The sequence below is a fragment of the Ptychodera flava genome, chromosome 1 (assembly GCF_041260155.1).
Source record: "Ptychodera flava strain L36383 chromosome 1, AS_Pfla_20210202, whole genome shotgun sequence".
Lineage (NCBI taxonomy): Eukaryota > Metazoa > Hemichordata > Enteropneusta > Ptychoderidae > Ptychodera > Ptychodera flava.
In genome coordinates this window covers 1,868,059-1,884,899 of record NC_091928.1, presented here as the reverse complement: position 1 = coordinate 1,884,899, position 16,841 = coordinate 1,868,059, and the positions used below count along the sequence as shown (strand labels likewise).

The 16,841-nt window shown below is 36.0% G+C and overlaps 1 protein-coding gene across 1 annotated transcript; it reads left to right on the top strand.

Annotated features, from left to right (window-relative positions):
- Positions 1 to 885: 885 nt before the first annotated feature.
- On the top strand, positions 886 to 14,310 carry LOC139122374 (perlucin-like protein). The gene is made up of 6 exons (XM_070688162.1): positions 886 to 1,071; positions 3,830 to 3,902; positions 4,207 to 4,273; positions 4,661 to 5,003; positions 5,609 to 5,679; positions 14,202 to 14,310. The coding sequence occupies exons 2-6, from the start codon at positions 3,843 to 3,845 to the stop codon at positions 14,240 to 14,242; spliced, it is 582 nt and encodes a 193-aa protein (XP_070544263.1). The 5' UTR covers positions 886 to 1,071; positions 3,830 to 3,842; the 3' UTR covers positions 14,243 to 14,310.
- The last annotated feature ends 2,531 nt before the right edge of the window (positions 14,311 to 16,841 follow it).

The window sequence follows — 16,841 nt, the reverse complement described above, 5'->3', positions numbered from 1 at the left end:
TAAAACTACTTCCCTAAATCTACTCGGAAACCCCCCCCCCAACACACACACACACACACACACACACACACACACACACACACACACACACACACACAAACCAAAAAACAAGTGTACGTTTCAAAAATATAACAAAAACAGCAGTTCATACGTTTCTAAAGATATTTCAATGATTATTTTTCACTTTGATGATATGCAGCTGATAGGGGAGAGAGTGATGGCTATGGCTGTGACGGAGAGAGCCAGATTGAAACGGACATAAAACGTATGCAAACTTGAAGATGCAAAACTTCACTCATCGCAGATGTGTCAAGTATCCAGTTGACATTGTAGACAAGATGTGTAAGAAGTGGTGAATTCTATCACATTGTTCAGCCGAAAGGATTTAGGGTTGTGTTAAATTGATGGCCATTGTATGGATCTGAAGAAGTAAAATTATTCTTAGTAATGGAATGTACGAAGTTTTCACTAATAATGTCATGTAAACGTTACATTGTTCGATATATGCAACAATCTGAGCTAAACACGTATATCAATATTACCTATGCTAGAAGTCATGTTTCCTTGCTAAAAGCTATGATGTCATCGTGAGCAGTTTACAGTCCAAGCCAATTAACCGTGACTGCTTTTTTATTTGCCTGTAAAACTACCTGTCACAATATCGAATGGATGGTGAGGAAATAAAATACAATGCGCACACAAATTAGTTGTGGAGGTTTATTAAAATGTACCGTATGGTATTGAAAATGAACTGAAATAACAGCATTAACACGCCGGAGTGAATGAATTGTCAGAACACAATGCTACTGATGACTACATCCGGTTACAATCACAGGAATTTTATTGAAATTCAAATGGGGTATTAAAACGTTGTATACCGTGGCATTTAATGGTGCTTTGAGTGAGAAGATAAAAACTCTACAAACATCACACACTGTCTTTGCTTTGAAATAAGTTGTATTCCATCTTTGTAAATCGCTGCACAACATCGGAACTACTTCTCCTACAGCAGTAGGCTATTTGATTTGGATTCAGCTCTGTGCTACCCATACTCTACTGCGTTTATCCAAGGTAAGTCATCTTTGTACAACGTAGAGAAATACAAAGTAGATAAACGAGGCAAGACAATCTTATCGTGACCAAAATGTTTCTCTACGACGCTGTACAGAGTTTTAACTGAGTTTCCTAGTTTTTTGTATTGTGATGATTTTCAATTGATCGAGTTTTTCTAGAATTGGTTCAGCAGAAAATCGGGTTCACATAATTATGATTTTTCCGTGCTTTATATACTGGCTGATGTAAATGCATATTTTTAAGTTTGACATTACTTAATATTAAATCTATAATTTCGGTCTACAAAGCTCAGTTGTTGAAATACAGAAGACGTTAATTACAATCTCTCTAAAACAAGACAGAAATGCCCTAACATTTGGTTACACAAATGCCATAACTTTAACAGTCAAACTAGAGGGCATGAAGTGAACCGATTATGCATTACTGCAAACGTTAATTTCGCTCAACACAATAAGTCATTCTGTGAAAAACCCATACAAACCATGGACACTCACGGGAATTTGTACACTTCAAGCAAGTCGGACAACAGTAGCCCTTGGAAAACCTGGTATGGTAACATGAAAATGACGGGTATATAAACATTCCCAACAGTGTAACTTGTTTTCTAGAACATCTTAATATCTACTGAAAGCGTATGCAAGAACGGACTTACAGGGCATGAGCAGGTACTATGAAGCAAGGAAGTTGGATGGATTTATCATTGTACAAAAAGATGCCGTGTTCACCCGTAAATATGTCAGTTTAAGGTAGAACGCACCTCGGGGACAGACATTCAGACTCTCAAAGTTTTACAATTCTCTTCTGATATACCAGATGTGAGGGTTCATTTTAAAGCTCTTGGTGAAAGAAAACTTTTCACCGGCTTAGTTTTACGAAATTCGAAACTTTTTGTTTTTCTCCATAGAGTTAACACAGGGATGGCAGCCATTTTGAATTTCTAATATCGGTAAATCTTGGGTAATTTGTTTCTCTAGTCCCAAAATTTGCATGGTGACCCCCTATTTTTATTCTTGATTTTGAAAGAGAATGATTGACAGATTCCTTGAGGAAAGTTAGAGCAAAAGTTTAAGTCTTTCACTTTCGAGGTGCATATTACCTTAAGGAACAGACGTTTGTTTTTATTCTTTGTACTACTACGTATTACCCACATCGTAATACGGCCGGGCATTTCAAATTGATATTACGCTAGGTGTACGCCTTCGATTCTGCGGGCACCTTCGTTGTGTTATCAGTCTATTAAACTGTCAGTAATCACAGTCTCTCGCTAACAGTTATTTTCCAATATATTTTAGGCAGATAATTCTTGTTTGCAATGCTCCCTACTAATGGCTCCTACTAATACTTTTTACGTGTGCTTTTACGTGTTGGTTGCATTTGTAAATTGATTTGACATCGATATAGATAGTGGTTAGATACTTATAACCGTAGCAACGAAAGCAACCTCTTAAACGACGTCATTGCCCTGTAATTATCTTGCACAATCACATATTTAAGCGATATTGCAATATTTATGATAATTCGTCATTGCTTCCTATAACACGATTGGAACTAATTAGGGACAATTGGATCCAATTGGATCTTTATATTTTTCAAATTTCTCAAAAATGTTTAGGTGCCCTATTGCTCAATGTTGCAATATTACAAATTGCTCATAAAACAAGTGTGTAAGGTACAAAGAAAAGCAGAATAGCTTACATTTGCAGATTTTAAAGACATTATTTCACCATCCAATTATCCCAAATTAGTTCCAATCGTGTTATATATAACAATGCCCTGCACTGCTTTTTGCGCCAAACTACCAACAGTTGATGTACTCAGTACATTTCCCGCCCTTCCATCTTTCTTATTTGTCTCATTTTATCAAGAGACAAGCATCTAATTTATCAATCATTGTCCAAAATGTAATTTCCCACACCTCATCAGTAATATTCCATTCTCACCAGCTTATGGGGTATACATTTCCCAGCTTATTCGATATGCAAGAGCATACAATTCATGTGGTGACTTTGCAGAGAGACATAGCCATCTTTCTTTAAAAAAAATTAAATCAAAAATACAGCAGAGAAAGACTTATCTCTACATTCAAACGCTTTTTGGCAGGTATCACGAGCTGGTAGATAATCTCTTTGACAAATGATCGCTGATGGCATTTGTGACATTGGGCCTTAGTTGGTGACCACTACCTATTTGACTTACAGATTGACTTATGGCGGGTTGGCGTATCACCGTTTGCCACATGTGGGCCAGGATGCGCTTACTATTTTCGAAACACCTGACATCAACAGTTCTTGGCCCTTTTGCTGGAGGTCCATATATCTTTCTTTCACAAATTTGACTTTGTTGTGTGTACCGGTGCGTTGCTGCCTGTTCTGTGCTGTTTTTGTGTCTATAGATGTAACAATTGACTATGTATTACGAATTTTGACCTAGTGTTATTGGATTATGGATGGGTATGATTGTAATTATTTCGGGCTTTCCTGTCATTGCTTTATCCAATGACTAGTATTCTATGAATCGTTTCGTCTTTTAGTGTTATCTTTTTACCTTGCATCTGGTGATGGGTAAATTCTTTTGACACTGTTTGATTATCTCGATCTCTGTGACTACTAGTATACGCTGCTCTGTGTGTGTGACTACGCTGAGCTCTGTGTTACTACGCTGAGTTCTGTGTTACTACGCTAAGCTCTGTATGTTACTACGCCAAACCTTTTGATTAATACTATTTTCTAATTTCCGCTTTCTCTTCCTATATTAGTTCATTCATCAAGATGAGGATATCTAGCAATATACTGATATGTCTGGCTTTTATTCCCATTTATCTTGTCCAGGTAGGTATTGGTCATAGTGGTTTAGAATGCCCCCAGTTCTGTTTAGTGTCCATTCAAAATATCGCTCACTTTTCCTGGATGAAACTGTATGGTGACGTATTATATACTACGCTAATACATGTATTATTTAATAAATTTGTACGTCACATAAATTTACGGTAAATATCATAACTAGGATAAATGATACGTTATGGATATGAAAGACGATACGATACGTTACGTTACGTTATGGATATGAAAGACGATGCATTTTACTGAAGGAAGGGTCATCATCATCAGAGTTACGTCATTATTATCTTCACAGTCATCTGAGCTGTACTTTGACAGCGATTTGGTGTCTCATGGCGGACTACTGCATAAACGTAGTTCATGTAAGTTGACAACTTTATACTTCACTTTACTGCAAAGTGTTTTTAACAACTTCAACGGCAAGTGCATACGGCTCTGATGTATCAAAACAACATTTGGATTTTGATTAAGTGCATTTCGACATTCTTCTTACTCAGTGATTGCAATTTAAAAAGATGAGATCTTTTACATGTAAATTAAACTAATCCGAGAAAAGAAATACATGACAAGAAATAATATATCAGTGGGTATGCGTGGTTACTAGTGACATCTCTTCCACGTGAATTAATTTTGTGAACTTGTCGGATGCAGTTAATATGACGTTATTTAAAGGAAAGAGTGACAAATGACAAAAGATGTACTGAATTTTTTTAAGTTACTAACAAAACATTATTTACTATTTTTACCAGCTGACAGTGTACTATGTGATTGTGCAGAGTACGTGTTTTTCAAAGAATTAGCTGACTGGGTTACAGCAAATGATGCATGCACAGCAAATGGTGGTCGTCTGGCCGAAATCCATGACAGGGAAACAGATGTTCTCATACGCCAAACTATCAACAACCCTGACAATAACTTAAAAGACGGACTAACAGGTTATTGGATTGGATTGACTGACAGAGCATCAGAAAACACATTTGTATGGACGTCTGGACAAGAACTTGAAGACTGTAGTTATGAAAATTGGGTTCGAAACGAACCGAACAACAATACCAAGAAGAATGTAGATGGACAGGATTGTGTTCAACTCTGGTAAGGATAAAATCAACGTTTAAATAATACATATCATATTATCATAGAATAAAATATTCTGCTTGCATGCTATCTGCATGCTTGTGTTCATTCATGAACGTAAGTTAGGATGTGGTTCTATCGGGAACCTATGTTGGGACTCTAACTTTTTAACAATAAGCTTACTTTTCTTGTTAACACGATTGTAACTAATTTGGGATAATTGAATGGTGAAGTAATGTCGGTTTAATCTGCAAATCTAAGCTCATCTGCTTTCTTTTATTGTTATACACTTGTTTTTATAAGTAATTTGAAATATTGCAACATTCAGCTATAGAGCACCTAACACTTTTGAGAAATTAGAAAAAATAGAGATCCAAATATCCCAAATTAGTTCCAATCGTGTTAGTTTTAAATTTCTCTAGCTCTATTTTTGAACCCTTGGAGAAAGTAAGTTGTCACCGTCTTGGTTTTTATAAAAACCGAAAATCAATTTTTCCTCACAGAGTTATAGAGGGGTGGCGGCCATTACGAATTTCAAATGTCAGTAAATATTAGGTTTTTCTGGTCCTTAAATTGAAAGTAAAATGTCCACACAAGGCTTGTATTTGTCTTGTATTTTACAGGGCACGACGAGGATTTCGTTGGGATGATGCTTACTGTAACAAAGAAAAAGGATACATTTGCATGTACCAGGGTAGGTAATTGTTATGAAATTTTCTAAACCCTGTAACACAAACGATATCAAACTCTTTAATCGGGTGAAATGTCAGAGGACCTTGCTTTATTGATAATAACAACCAGGTCTGTGAAATGCAATTTAAGAATTTGAAGTTACAAGTTACATTATTTCTCTGCGCTGAAAACACGTCATAATGGTTCAAAGTTGGTGAATTTTAAAGTCATTTGAGAAGTTTCTCAACTCTTTTTATTTCACATGAATTGCTTTTTCATTTTGATGAACAAAAAATTTAGCGTAGCCTGATAGCGCTGATGTTTTTACAAAGAGTTTTATAGCAATCACAGGGCCATTATAGCGTTTAAGAATAATAACAGGGTCGTACATAGAGTTTTATAGCAATTAAAAAGGAATCACAAGGCCTTACATGGAGTTTTATAGCAATCACAGGGTCATATGTAGAGTTTCATAGCAATCACAGGATTGTATTTGGTGTTCTATAGACCAATCACAGGGTTGTATGTAGAGTTTTATAGTAATCACAGAGTTGTACATAGGTAGAATTTTATCGTAATCACAGGACTGTATGTAGAGTTTTTTAGCAATAATAGGTCATATATGGTGTTTTATAGCAATCACAGGGTCTTAAGTAGAGTTTTTAGCAATCACAGTAGCTATCACAGGGTTGTATGTAATGTATTTATAGCGATCACAGGGTTGCATGTTGAGTTTATAGCAATCACAGAGTCCCTTACTGAGTTTACAGGGTGTATGTAATGTTTTATAGCAATCACAGGATGGTATGTAGACAAGGTTGTATGAGGAGTTTTTTAGCAATCACAGGGTCATATGTAGCGTTCAATAAAGATCACAGGGTTGCATGTTGAGTTTATAGCAATCACAGGGTCGGTACGTAGAGTTTTATGGCAATCTTAGGGGTGTATATAGAGTTTTCATACCAATCACTGGATCCAAGGAGAGTTTTATAGCAATGACAGGGTGTATGTAGAGTTTTATAGCAATAACAGGGTCGTTAGTAGAGTTTATAGCAATGACAGGGTCACAGGTAGAGTTTTATAGCAATGACAGGGTCACAGGTAGAGTTTTATAGCAATGACAGGGTCACAGGTAGAGTTTTATAGCAATGACAGGGTCACAGGTAGAGTTTTATAGCAATGACAGGGTCACAGGTAGAGTTTTATAGCATGACAGGGTCGTATGTAGAGTTTTATAGCACCGACAGGGTCACAGGTCGAGTTTTATAGCAATGACAGGGTTACAGGTAGAGTTTTTTAGCAATGACAGGGTCACAGGTAGAGTTTTATAGCAATGACAGGGTCACAGGTAGAGTTTTATAGCAATGACAGGGTCACAGGTCGAGTTTTACAGCAATGACAGGGTCACAGGTAGAGTTTTATAGCAATGACAGGGTCACAGGTAGAGTTTTATAGCCATACCAGGGTCACAGGTTGAGTTTTATAGCAATGACAGGGTCACAGGTAGAGTTTTATAGCAATGACAGGGTCACAGGTAGAGTTTTACAGCAATGACAGGGTCACAGGTAGAGTTTTATAGCAATGACAGGGTCACAGGTAGAGTTTTATAGCAATACCAGGGTCACAGGTTGAGTTTTATAGCAATAACAGGGTCACAGGTAGAGTTTTATAGCAATGACAGGGTCACAGGTAGTTTTACAGCAATAACAGGGTCACAGGTAGAGTTTTATAGCAATGACAGGGTCACAGGTAGAGTTTAATAGCAATGACAGGGTCGTATGTAGTGTTTTATAGCAATGACAGGGTCACAGGTAGAGTTTTATAGCAATGACAGGGTCACAGGTAGAGTTTTTTAGCAATGACAGGGTCACAGGTAGAGTTTTATAGCAATGACAGGGTCACAGGTAGAGTTTTATAGCAATGACAGGGTCACAGGTAGAGTTTTATAGCAATGACAGGGTCACAGGTACGAGTTTTATAGCAATGACAGGGTCACAGGTAGAAGAGTTTTTTAGCAATGACAGGGTCACAGGTAGAGTTTTATAGCAATGACAGGGTCACAGGTAGAGTTTTATAGCAATGACAGGGTCACAGGTAGAGTTTTATAGCAATGACAGGGTCACAGGTAGAGTTTTATAGCAATGACAGGGTCACAGGTAGTTTTACAGCAATAACAGGGTCACAGGTAGAGTTTTATAGCAATAACAGGGTCACAGGTAGAGTTTTATAGCAATAACAGGGTCACAGGTAGAGTTTTATAGCAATAACAGGGTCACAGGTAGAGTTTTACAGCAAACAACAGGGTCACAGGTAGAGTTTTATAGCAATAACAGGGTCACAGGTAGAGTTTTATAGCAATGACAGGGTCACAGGTAGTTTTATCAGCAATAACAGGGTCACAGGTAGAGTTTTATAGCAATAACAGGGTCACAGGTAGAGTTTTTATAGCAATAACAGGGTCACAGGTAGAGTTTTATAGCAATACAGGGTCACAGGTAGAGTTTTATAGCAATGACAGGGTCACAGGTAGTCTGGCAGAGACCCTGCGATTCGCGTTCTTCCCTGTTGGAACACGCGCGCGCCCTTTAGAGACGCGACGCGAATCCCAGGGTCTGGACGTTCTTGCAAGCGACCGGTCGGATTTCTGCCTGATCCGGGTACTTTATAGAACTCCGCACATCCGTTAATCAAAATAAAAAAGACAAGTACCATAGCCAAATAAAATTAAAAATGAAAAATAAAAAACTTACTGCGTATATAGGTCTACCAGCTACTAGTATATATTCTCTCCGCCCAGTTAGATAGGTGTTTCTTTTGACGTCACTGCCCTTATGAATATTCATACCCTTGCAAAAACGGACAGTCGCTGTGTCTGGCAGCGCGTGCTCACAGCTAGCACAGCGTAGCCTTCGAATGCAGGCCCATTGGGCGCGCACAAAACAAGACACAGCGACTGTGGAGAGTCTAGGTCACAGGTAGAGTTTTATAGCAATGACAGGGTCACAGGTAGAGTTTTATAGCAATAACAGGGTCACAGGTAGAGTTTTATAGCAATAACAGGGTCACAGGTAGAGTTTTATAGCAATGACAGGGTCACAGGTAGAGTTTTATAGCAATGACAGGGTCACAGGTAGAGTTTTATAGCAATAACAGGGTCACAGGTAGAGTTTTATAGCAATGACAGGGGTCACTGGTAGAGTTTTTTAGCAATGACAGGGTCACAGGTAGAGTTTTATAGCAATGACAGGGTCACAGGTAGAGTTTTATAGCAATGACAGGGTCACAGGTAGAGTTTTATAGCAATAACAGGGTCACAGGTAGAGTTTTATAGCAATGACAGGGTCACAGGTAGTTTTACAGCAATAACAGGGTCACAGGTAGAGTTTTATAGCAATGACAGGGTCACAGGTAGAGTTTTATAGCAATAACAGGGTCACAGGTAGTTTTATAGCAATAACAGGGTCACAGGTAGAGTTCTATAGCAATGACAGGGTCACAGGTAGTTTTATAGCAATGACAGGGTCACAGGTAGAGTTTTATAGCAATGACAGGGTCACAGGTAGTTTTACAGCAATAACAGGGTCACAGGTAGAGTTTTAAGCAATAACAGGGTCACAGGTAGTTTTATAGCAATGACAGGGTCACAGGTAGAGTTTTATAGCAATGACAGGGTCACAGGTAGTTTTATAGCAATGACAGGGTCACAGGTAGAGTTTTATAGCAATGACAGGGTCACAGGTAGTTTTACAGCAATAACAGGGTCACAGGTAGAGTTTTACAGCAATAACAGGGTCACAGGTAGGTTTTATAGCAATGACAGGGTCACAGGTAGAGTTTTATAGCAATGACAGGGTCACAGGTAGAGTTTTATAGCAATGACAGGGTCACAGGTAGAGTTTTATAGCAATGACAGGGTCACGGTAGAGTTTTATAGCAATGACAGGGTCACAGGTAGAGTTTTATAGCAATACAGGGTCACAGGTAGAGTTTTATAGCAATGACAGGGTCACAGGTAGAGTTTTATAGCAATGACAGGGTCACAGGTAGTTTTACAGCAATAACAGGGTCACAGGTAGACTTTTATAACAATGACAGGGTCACAGGTAGTTTTATAGCAATGACAGGGTCACAGGTAGAGTTTTATAGCAATGACAGGGTCAAAGGTAGTTTTATAATAATAATAATAATAATAATAATACTTTATTGCATAACAACACACTTCGGGAAGTGCGGTAGAGAAACAACATCAAACATTACACACATGTTCAGGTAAGACTGCTGCTGGGGATGAATCTGTAGTGTAAGAAATATACCTTAAAAGAGGCTTCTTGTCCTCAAATTCATGATGTACAGGAATTTCTCTCTGTCACTTAAATATTCAAAGTTCTCAAAATGTAATTTCATACTAGTGAAAAGAGTATTTCTATTATGAACATATTTGTCACACTTAATAATATAATGAAACTCATCTTCTACAGAAGACTTACAAAAAGTACAAAATCTCTCATTTAACGGGATTCTTGGGACTGACCTTCTGCCAATCTCAATTTGTAAATTATGATCAGAAATACGAAACTTGGTAATCAATTTCCTGCAGTTAATATTTGTAATATCCATCAAGTATTCCTCAAAAGTAAATAAAGTTTTAAATTTTCTGTACGTTCTTAGTTTATTTTTGTCCACACTCTGAGTCCTTACATCATTATGTAAATCATTAATCCATGAGACACAATATCTTTCTTTCAGTTCTCTGTGAATTTTTAACAGTGAAATTAATGTTACAGATATTTGACCAGATAGATCTTCCACTATAATTATCCAGAATATATTTAATATACTCAAACCACTGGGAGTGGTGCTTAGCAGTTGTATATGCAGCACATAGTAGAATATCATCTGATAAAACCAATCTATGCCAATATTTTATCATATGTAGTATAACAGTGAACTGGATGGGGTATCTACCCAATTCACCAACAATACCAGCTCGTGGAGCTTGTTTAGAAACACCAAGTAAATACCTGTAAAAGGAAAAACTTACATCATTCATAAAATTCTTCTTATCATTGATTTCGTTTCCCCAAATTTCACATCCATAAGTCATAATGGGTACGATCAAACGATCAAAAAGGTCTAATGCAACTTTGACAGGGAAACCATTATTGTGAGACATTCCCTTGTATAGGCTAAACAAAGCTTTTGTTGCTTTTAACTTGAGGTTGCGAAAATTGCCCTTAAATTTACCATTGGGAGTTATTACAAAGCCAAGGTAACAGTATTCATTCACCAACTCAAGTGGTATACCATTATAAGTAAGGTAATATTTTTGAGAACCCTGTTAGTTTTATTAAAAATAATCACCTTAGTTTTCTTAGTACTAATTGTAAGCTTCCATTTTGAACAAAAATGATACAATTTATCAAGACAACTTTGTAATCCTGCTTGTGATTCAGACATTAATAGCAAGTCATCTGCATACAAGAGACAACTAATAGAGAGTGTACCAAGTTTGATAGGGCAGTCATTAACAGAGTCAAAAATCCCAGGAAGATCATTCAAATAAATATTAAATAAAGTAGGACTTAAATTGCAGCCCTGCTTAACCCCAATATTGGACATAAAGTTGTCAGTAAAACTGTTATTAGTTTTTAACACAATAACTGACATTCTCATACATAGACTTAATAAGCATGTAAAAATTCCCATTGATACCATAGTTTTTAAGTTTCCAAAGCAAACCAGTCCTCCATACTCTATCGAAGCCTTATGGAAATCAATAAAGCAGCAGAACATACGTTTGTGACAGGGCATACAATCTGTTCCCTTATCTGAAGAATACAAATATTTGTCAACAGCTGATTTTTAAGACAAAAACATTATCTGCAGTCCTTCTCTTAGCTCTAAAACCAGACTGGAAAGGTGTATTAATTCCCTTCTTATTCAAAAAGGTAACAAGTCTACAATAACAGTACAATAGCAATAACAGGGTCGTATGTAGGTTTTGCCAAATGCCTGTGCATTATAATCTACACTGAATATGCTAACAGTCATAGACTACTGAAGTGCTCACCCTAGTCAGTTTCAAATTAAGTGACATAAAACATATCAAATTTATGTAAAATCTCTGATGACAGATGCAAACCAATTGAGTCTAGATACAGAGATGTACAGATATACTTCTTTCTCTGCTCCTAATATCTTCATCCTTTAAGTCAAATGGAAACATCTTGAACTCCATTCATTACATGCTTTGCATTATATTTTCCAGTGTGCCCTCACTCCTTCAAAGTACTTATTTTAAGAAATTCAAGCTGTATTAATGTTCAAATGACTTGGTTTAGGTACACACCAAGGAAGTAAAAATAGTGCCAATGACACTTGGCTCCAATTTTGATTGCAATCACTTGATGCAGATGTGACCTGTATCTTTATAAAGTGCATTCAGTCCAATACCAGTAAGTATTTCAACAGAAATAAGAGTTTACAAACAAGTACGATTTGATTAACTAATTATGGCATGGTCAAATTATGTTGATTTTGTCATCATTTAGGGAATCTGCACATAAAACTTTAAACAAAATTACATGATTTTCTGAAGAGCATATTTCCTATCAAACATGATGAAACATCCTCAAGTATTGTTACTTTTGTTTAAGGTAGAACGCGCCTCTGGAACAGATATTTGGACTGTCAAACTTTCACAATGCTTTTCTGATATACCATTTGTGGGGGTTCATTTTAAAGAAAACTTTTCACTGACTTAGTTTTTCGATATTCGAAAATTTTATTTTCCTCCATAGAGTTAAACACAGGGATGGCAGCCATTTTGTATTTTAAACATCGGTAAATCTTCAGTTATTTGTTTCTCTAGTACCAGAATTAGCATGGGGATCCCCGGTTTTTATTCTTGATTTTGAAAGCGAATGGTTGAAAGATTCCTTAAGGAAAGTTTGAGCAAAAGTTTGTCTTTCATTTTCGCACATACTACCTTAAATCTAATCAAAGATGTATAGCCTGGCCTCTCACTTGAAAAATTCGCTGGCAAAGCAAAAGAATGACAATTATGGTTGAAATAACTCTATCAATTAATATGAAAAACTGTAATATGACAACAATTGGTATGTACGTTCTACAGCATAGAAAGTAAGTTCATTTTTCAGACTTTGGACAAACTTAACAGTTATTCACTGTTCTAAAACTTTCATCAATTATGGTTTCAACTTATGTACATAACAGCACCAGCAGGAACCTGCAGATCAAATTTCAAAGCAATATGGTCAGTGGTTTCTGACAAGGAAATTTTTGATCTAAAACGAAGAAAACAGGACTGAACCAACATACAAAAAAATTACAAACTGGACAAAATATGAAGATTAGCTGTGTGTTCCTGTTTTTAATTCGAGGGCTAAGCGTTGTTTACCTGTAGAGATATACAAATGTCAGAAAGTAGAAAATGGACAGTGTGTAAACTATTCACTGCACGGAATAGCTAACATTATGGCATGCACTTGAACAGTGTTGGCATGCATGGCATGTATTTGAACAGTGTTTCTAATGATAATTTTGCAAAATTTTGATACTGGTGACACCAAGCATACCAAATAATATTGAAATCACTATATTTAGTGTACTCAAATCCAGGTATATATCCCTAATTAGGAAAGGTCATTAAATATGCAAATTAGGAAGTGGCAGGGTTAAAAATGCTAAATGATTTTGAATAATGTTGTATCAACATATCTTCAATGTACATAGCAAGTTTAGTCAATTTTTTAGTCAATCAAGATATATATCCATAATTAGGATAATCATTATGCAAATAAGGAATTGGCTGAAGCAAAAATGCTTAATGACTTAGAATATTGTTGTATCATAGTATCTTCAATGTACATGGCAATTTTTGTCAACTTTGGTCAAGTCAATCAAGATATATATCCCTAATTAGGAAAGTTCATTAAATATGCAAATTAGCAATTATCTTTCGTATCATCCCTGAATATCTTTAACGGTTGATAAATCCTGGCTGATATATCCTTGTGTGATCAACATTTGTAGCAAATCTCATCAAATTGTGTGCAGTCGTTCTCAATGTATATAAGTTTTTTCTAAAATCATTAATTATGCAAATGAGCAAAAAGTATGCCGGCCACACAAACCAAAAACTAATCAGTTCTTGCCATTTGCAAACTGAATCTATGTACCAGATTTGATTCTGATCTGGTGAGCTGTTTTTGAGATATCGAGCACACAGACAGATAGACATACAGACATACAGATAGAAAGATATCACTGTGACATTACCTTACATGTGTGAACATGTGACTAAAAAGGGTGGTTCAATAAACAAGCTAAGTTATTACAATTATTCAAACTGCGGCCCCATGAAGCACTTTCACTCACATAGTCGCTATCACACATTGCACACAAAATTTATCAGAGCAATGAATACACTGCTTTACTGTACAAAAGACAGCCTTGGAGAAAGATGAGGAAAGATAAGAGCTACATATACATGTTTATGTGTATTTTTTTCTTTATTTACAGTTGCTGACTGTCCTGATTCCTGTACTAGTTGTGCATCATAAATGAAACCATGGCAACATGGATGCATACAACATGTTTGAGTTTGGCAACAGGTGTTCCCAGCACCCATGGATTATACATCAACATTTTCTACACATATGGGATAGTGAAGCAATTTGGTTAAACTTCTGAAGGAAAAAGTTACCATGATATTCAACACTGACCTGACACATGTAGATAACATTCTACCTTTTCCCTGATCATTTCAATGTTAATATTAATTGACTAATTTTGTCTTTTATTTGGAAATTCTGTCCTAAAGAATTTATGAACAAGGAAGAACATGAGGTGAACTTATTAAAGACTTGTGCATTTAGACCAAAACTACTTTCAACTTTTCAATATACATTCTTACACTACACAAGTTATACCATTTGGAATACATAAATTAACAAACAAATAAATAAAATAAACAAATATGTATTTTTGTCTGATGTTTTTGTCCTGTAGAGGGCTTCCGCAGATATCTTGTGTTCATTTGAGGGACTTTTGTGAATTGAGAATTACGAGTTCAGGTGAACAGTGTACCCTTGAGTTCATTTCAATTTCTGATATTTGTTCATTGAATACATTGTTCATTACAAAACAAAACAAAGTACACAACACAACACAAACATTTAGCCTACAATGTAACTTTATCATGGCAAAACAATGGCTTTATCTACATATTAGTACAATTATATAAGGTTATTCCCAAAATACCGTGATTTATGTCAGAGTACATCGTGCAGCGGAGGTATTGTCTGCCTCTCGGACAATACCGAAGCGTACAATGTACGAGGACATAAATCCCGGTATTTTGGGAATAACCGTATTATTATACACCTTTTTAGTCCAACTTCACAAGAAAAAATCGAAATTTAGGCATCTTTTGGATGTTTGTCGCACACTGTACTGAGCGATCACAAGCAGACTGGGAACACATTTAGCGCGTCCCTAAGCGCGCAGAACAAAATTTCAACCTGCGCTACACAGTGCACATGGTAGAAATTGTAAGTCAGCAGCATAATTTCACTCGACAGGTTTTGGACTGACTATGATTTGACTTGGGATGTACTGAATGCTAAGAAGTATATATTTTTGTCAAAAATGTAAAATGTTCTCTTCTTTTTCTCCATGTTGAAGTAACGTGTTTTGAGGTCAAAGGTCAAATAGCGTCCAGCAACACCTAAAGTTATAATAATAATAGTTTATTTCTCATACGTCATGAAAAAAATGACAATACAACACTATTTTAACCTGGCAAAATTCAATGAGAAAAGGACTGAAAAATAGTCGCATTCCGCAACTTATCGGGTTCAGCCTCACAACTCACTGTACAACAGTTTTCAAAATACTGCTAATTTAGGTTACACTGTTCCTTTCAGAAAATGGATATGGATGAACAATTTCAGACTCTGTAAATCAGTACAGTATAAGAAAATCAATATAAATCAAACAACAATTTCTAAGAAAAGCAATACACGCATGACAAGTAAAAGATAAAATTACAAGCCTAATAAGAGATACTTTTTCAATTCACATTTGAATAGGTGTCTTGAATAAAGTTTTAATGTTTTCTGGAATACTGTTCCACACCACGGGACCAACAGATTTGATTGAAGTCTGGTCTAATCTTATTTAGGGGGATGAAGAATACATTTTTTTTTAGACCTGGTGCCATAAACATGCTCTAGAGGGGAAAAATATGACTTAAAATGCAGAGGGAATCTGTCATGGAGTGCATCATGAACAAAAATAGCGACTTGAAACTTGAACTGCTTATGTATATCAAGAATTTGAAATTTTTTGAATAATGGAGCACTATGAGAATAATAATTACTGGCTGATATAATACGTACAATTCGTCTTTGAATTAAAAGAATGTCATTAAGATAATTTTAAACGTACTTCCCCATACTTTTAATCCAAAGGAAATATGAGTAAAATAAAGTGTTATAGAGCATAACCAATGTCGACTGTGGTACTATCAATAACAACTTGACATTATAAAACATAGGGCCAAAGTCCCTGAAGCTACTATAGACATGGATACAAAATTAAGTATTTCCTTACTGTATGAAATTATCTCACTAAGGTCATCCTACGGACAAGTAAACTAAATATTAAAGCTGTCTGACCAGCGGTTTTGAAAGAACAAGCAACTCAACAGTTGACAGAGCTCTGTTGAGTTATGTAGAGAATAACCTTTTGTGACACATGTATTGATGAAGAAGGTGGATATCTTTGATTAACATTGTGAGTTCTGTTTAATAAGTTGAGACTGTACATACTCAGAGAAAGCACACTGAAGAGACAAAGGTTTGAAACTTAAGAAGTTCAAGGTCATCAAAAGCATTATAAGGAATCATGTTACACTTTCATTGCACTGTTTACACAGATTGCATAATTGCTATAAATAGCACATGAGGAATCTTTATACAGCCCAGCTTTACCATAAAAACCCTATCACTTTGACCACTCTTTTAATTGACCACTCTATTTTTTTCCTCAAAAAGTAATTTTATTTTATCCTTACCAAGTCAACCATAAATGGAAATTAGAACTTTCTCTATCTCTATCTCTATCTCTATTGACTATTTTGAGCAATTTCTTTAGATA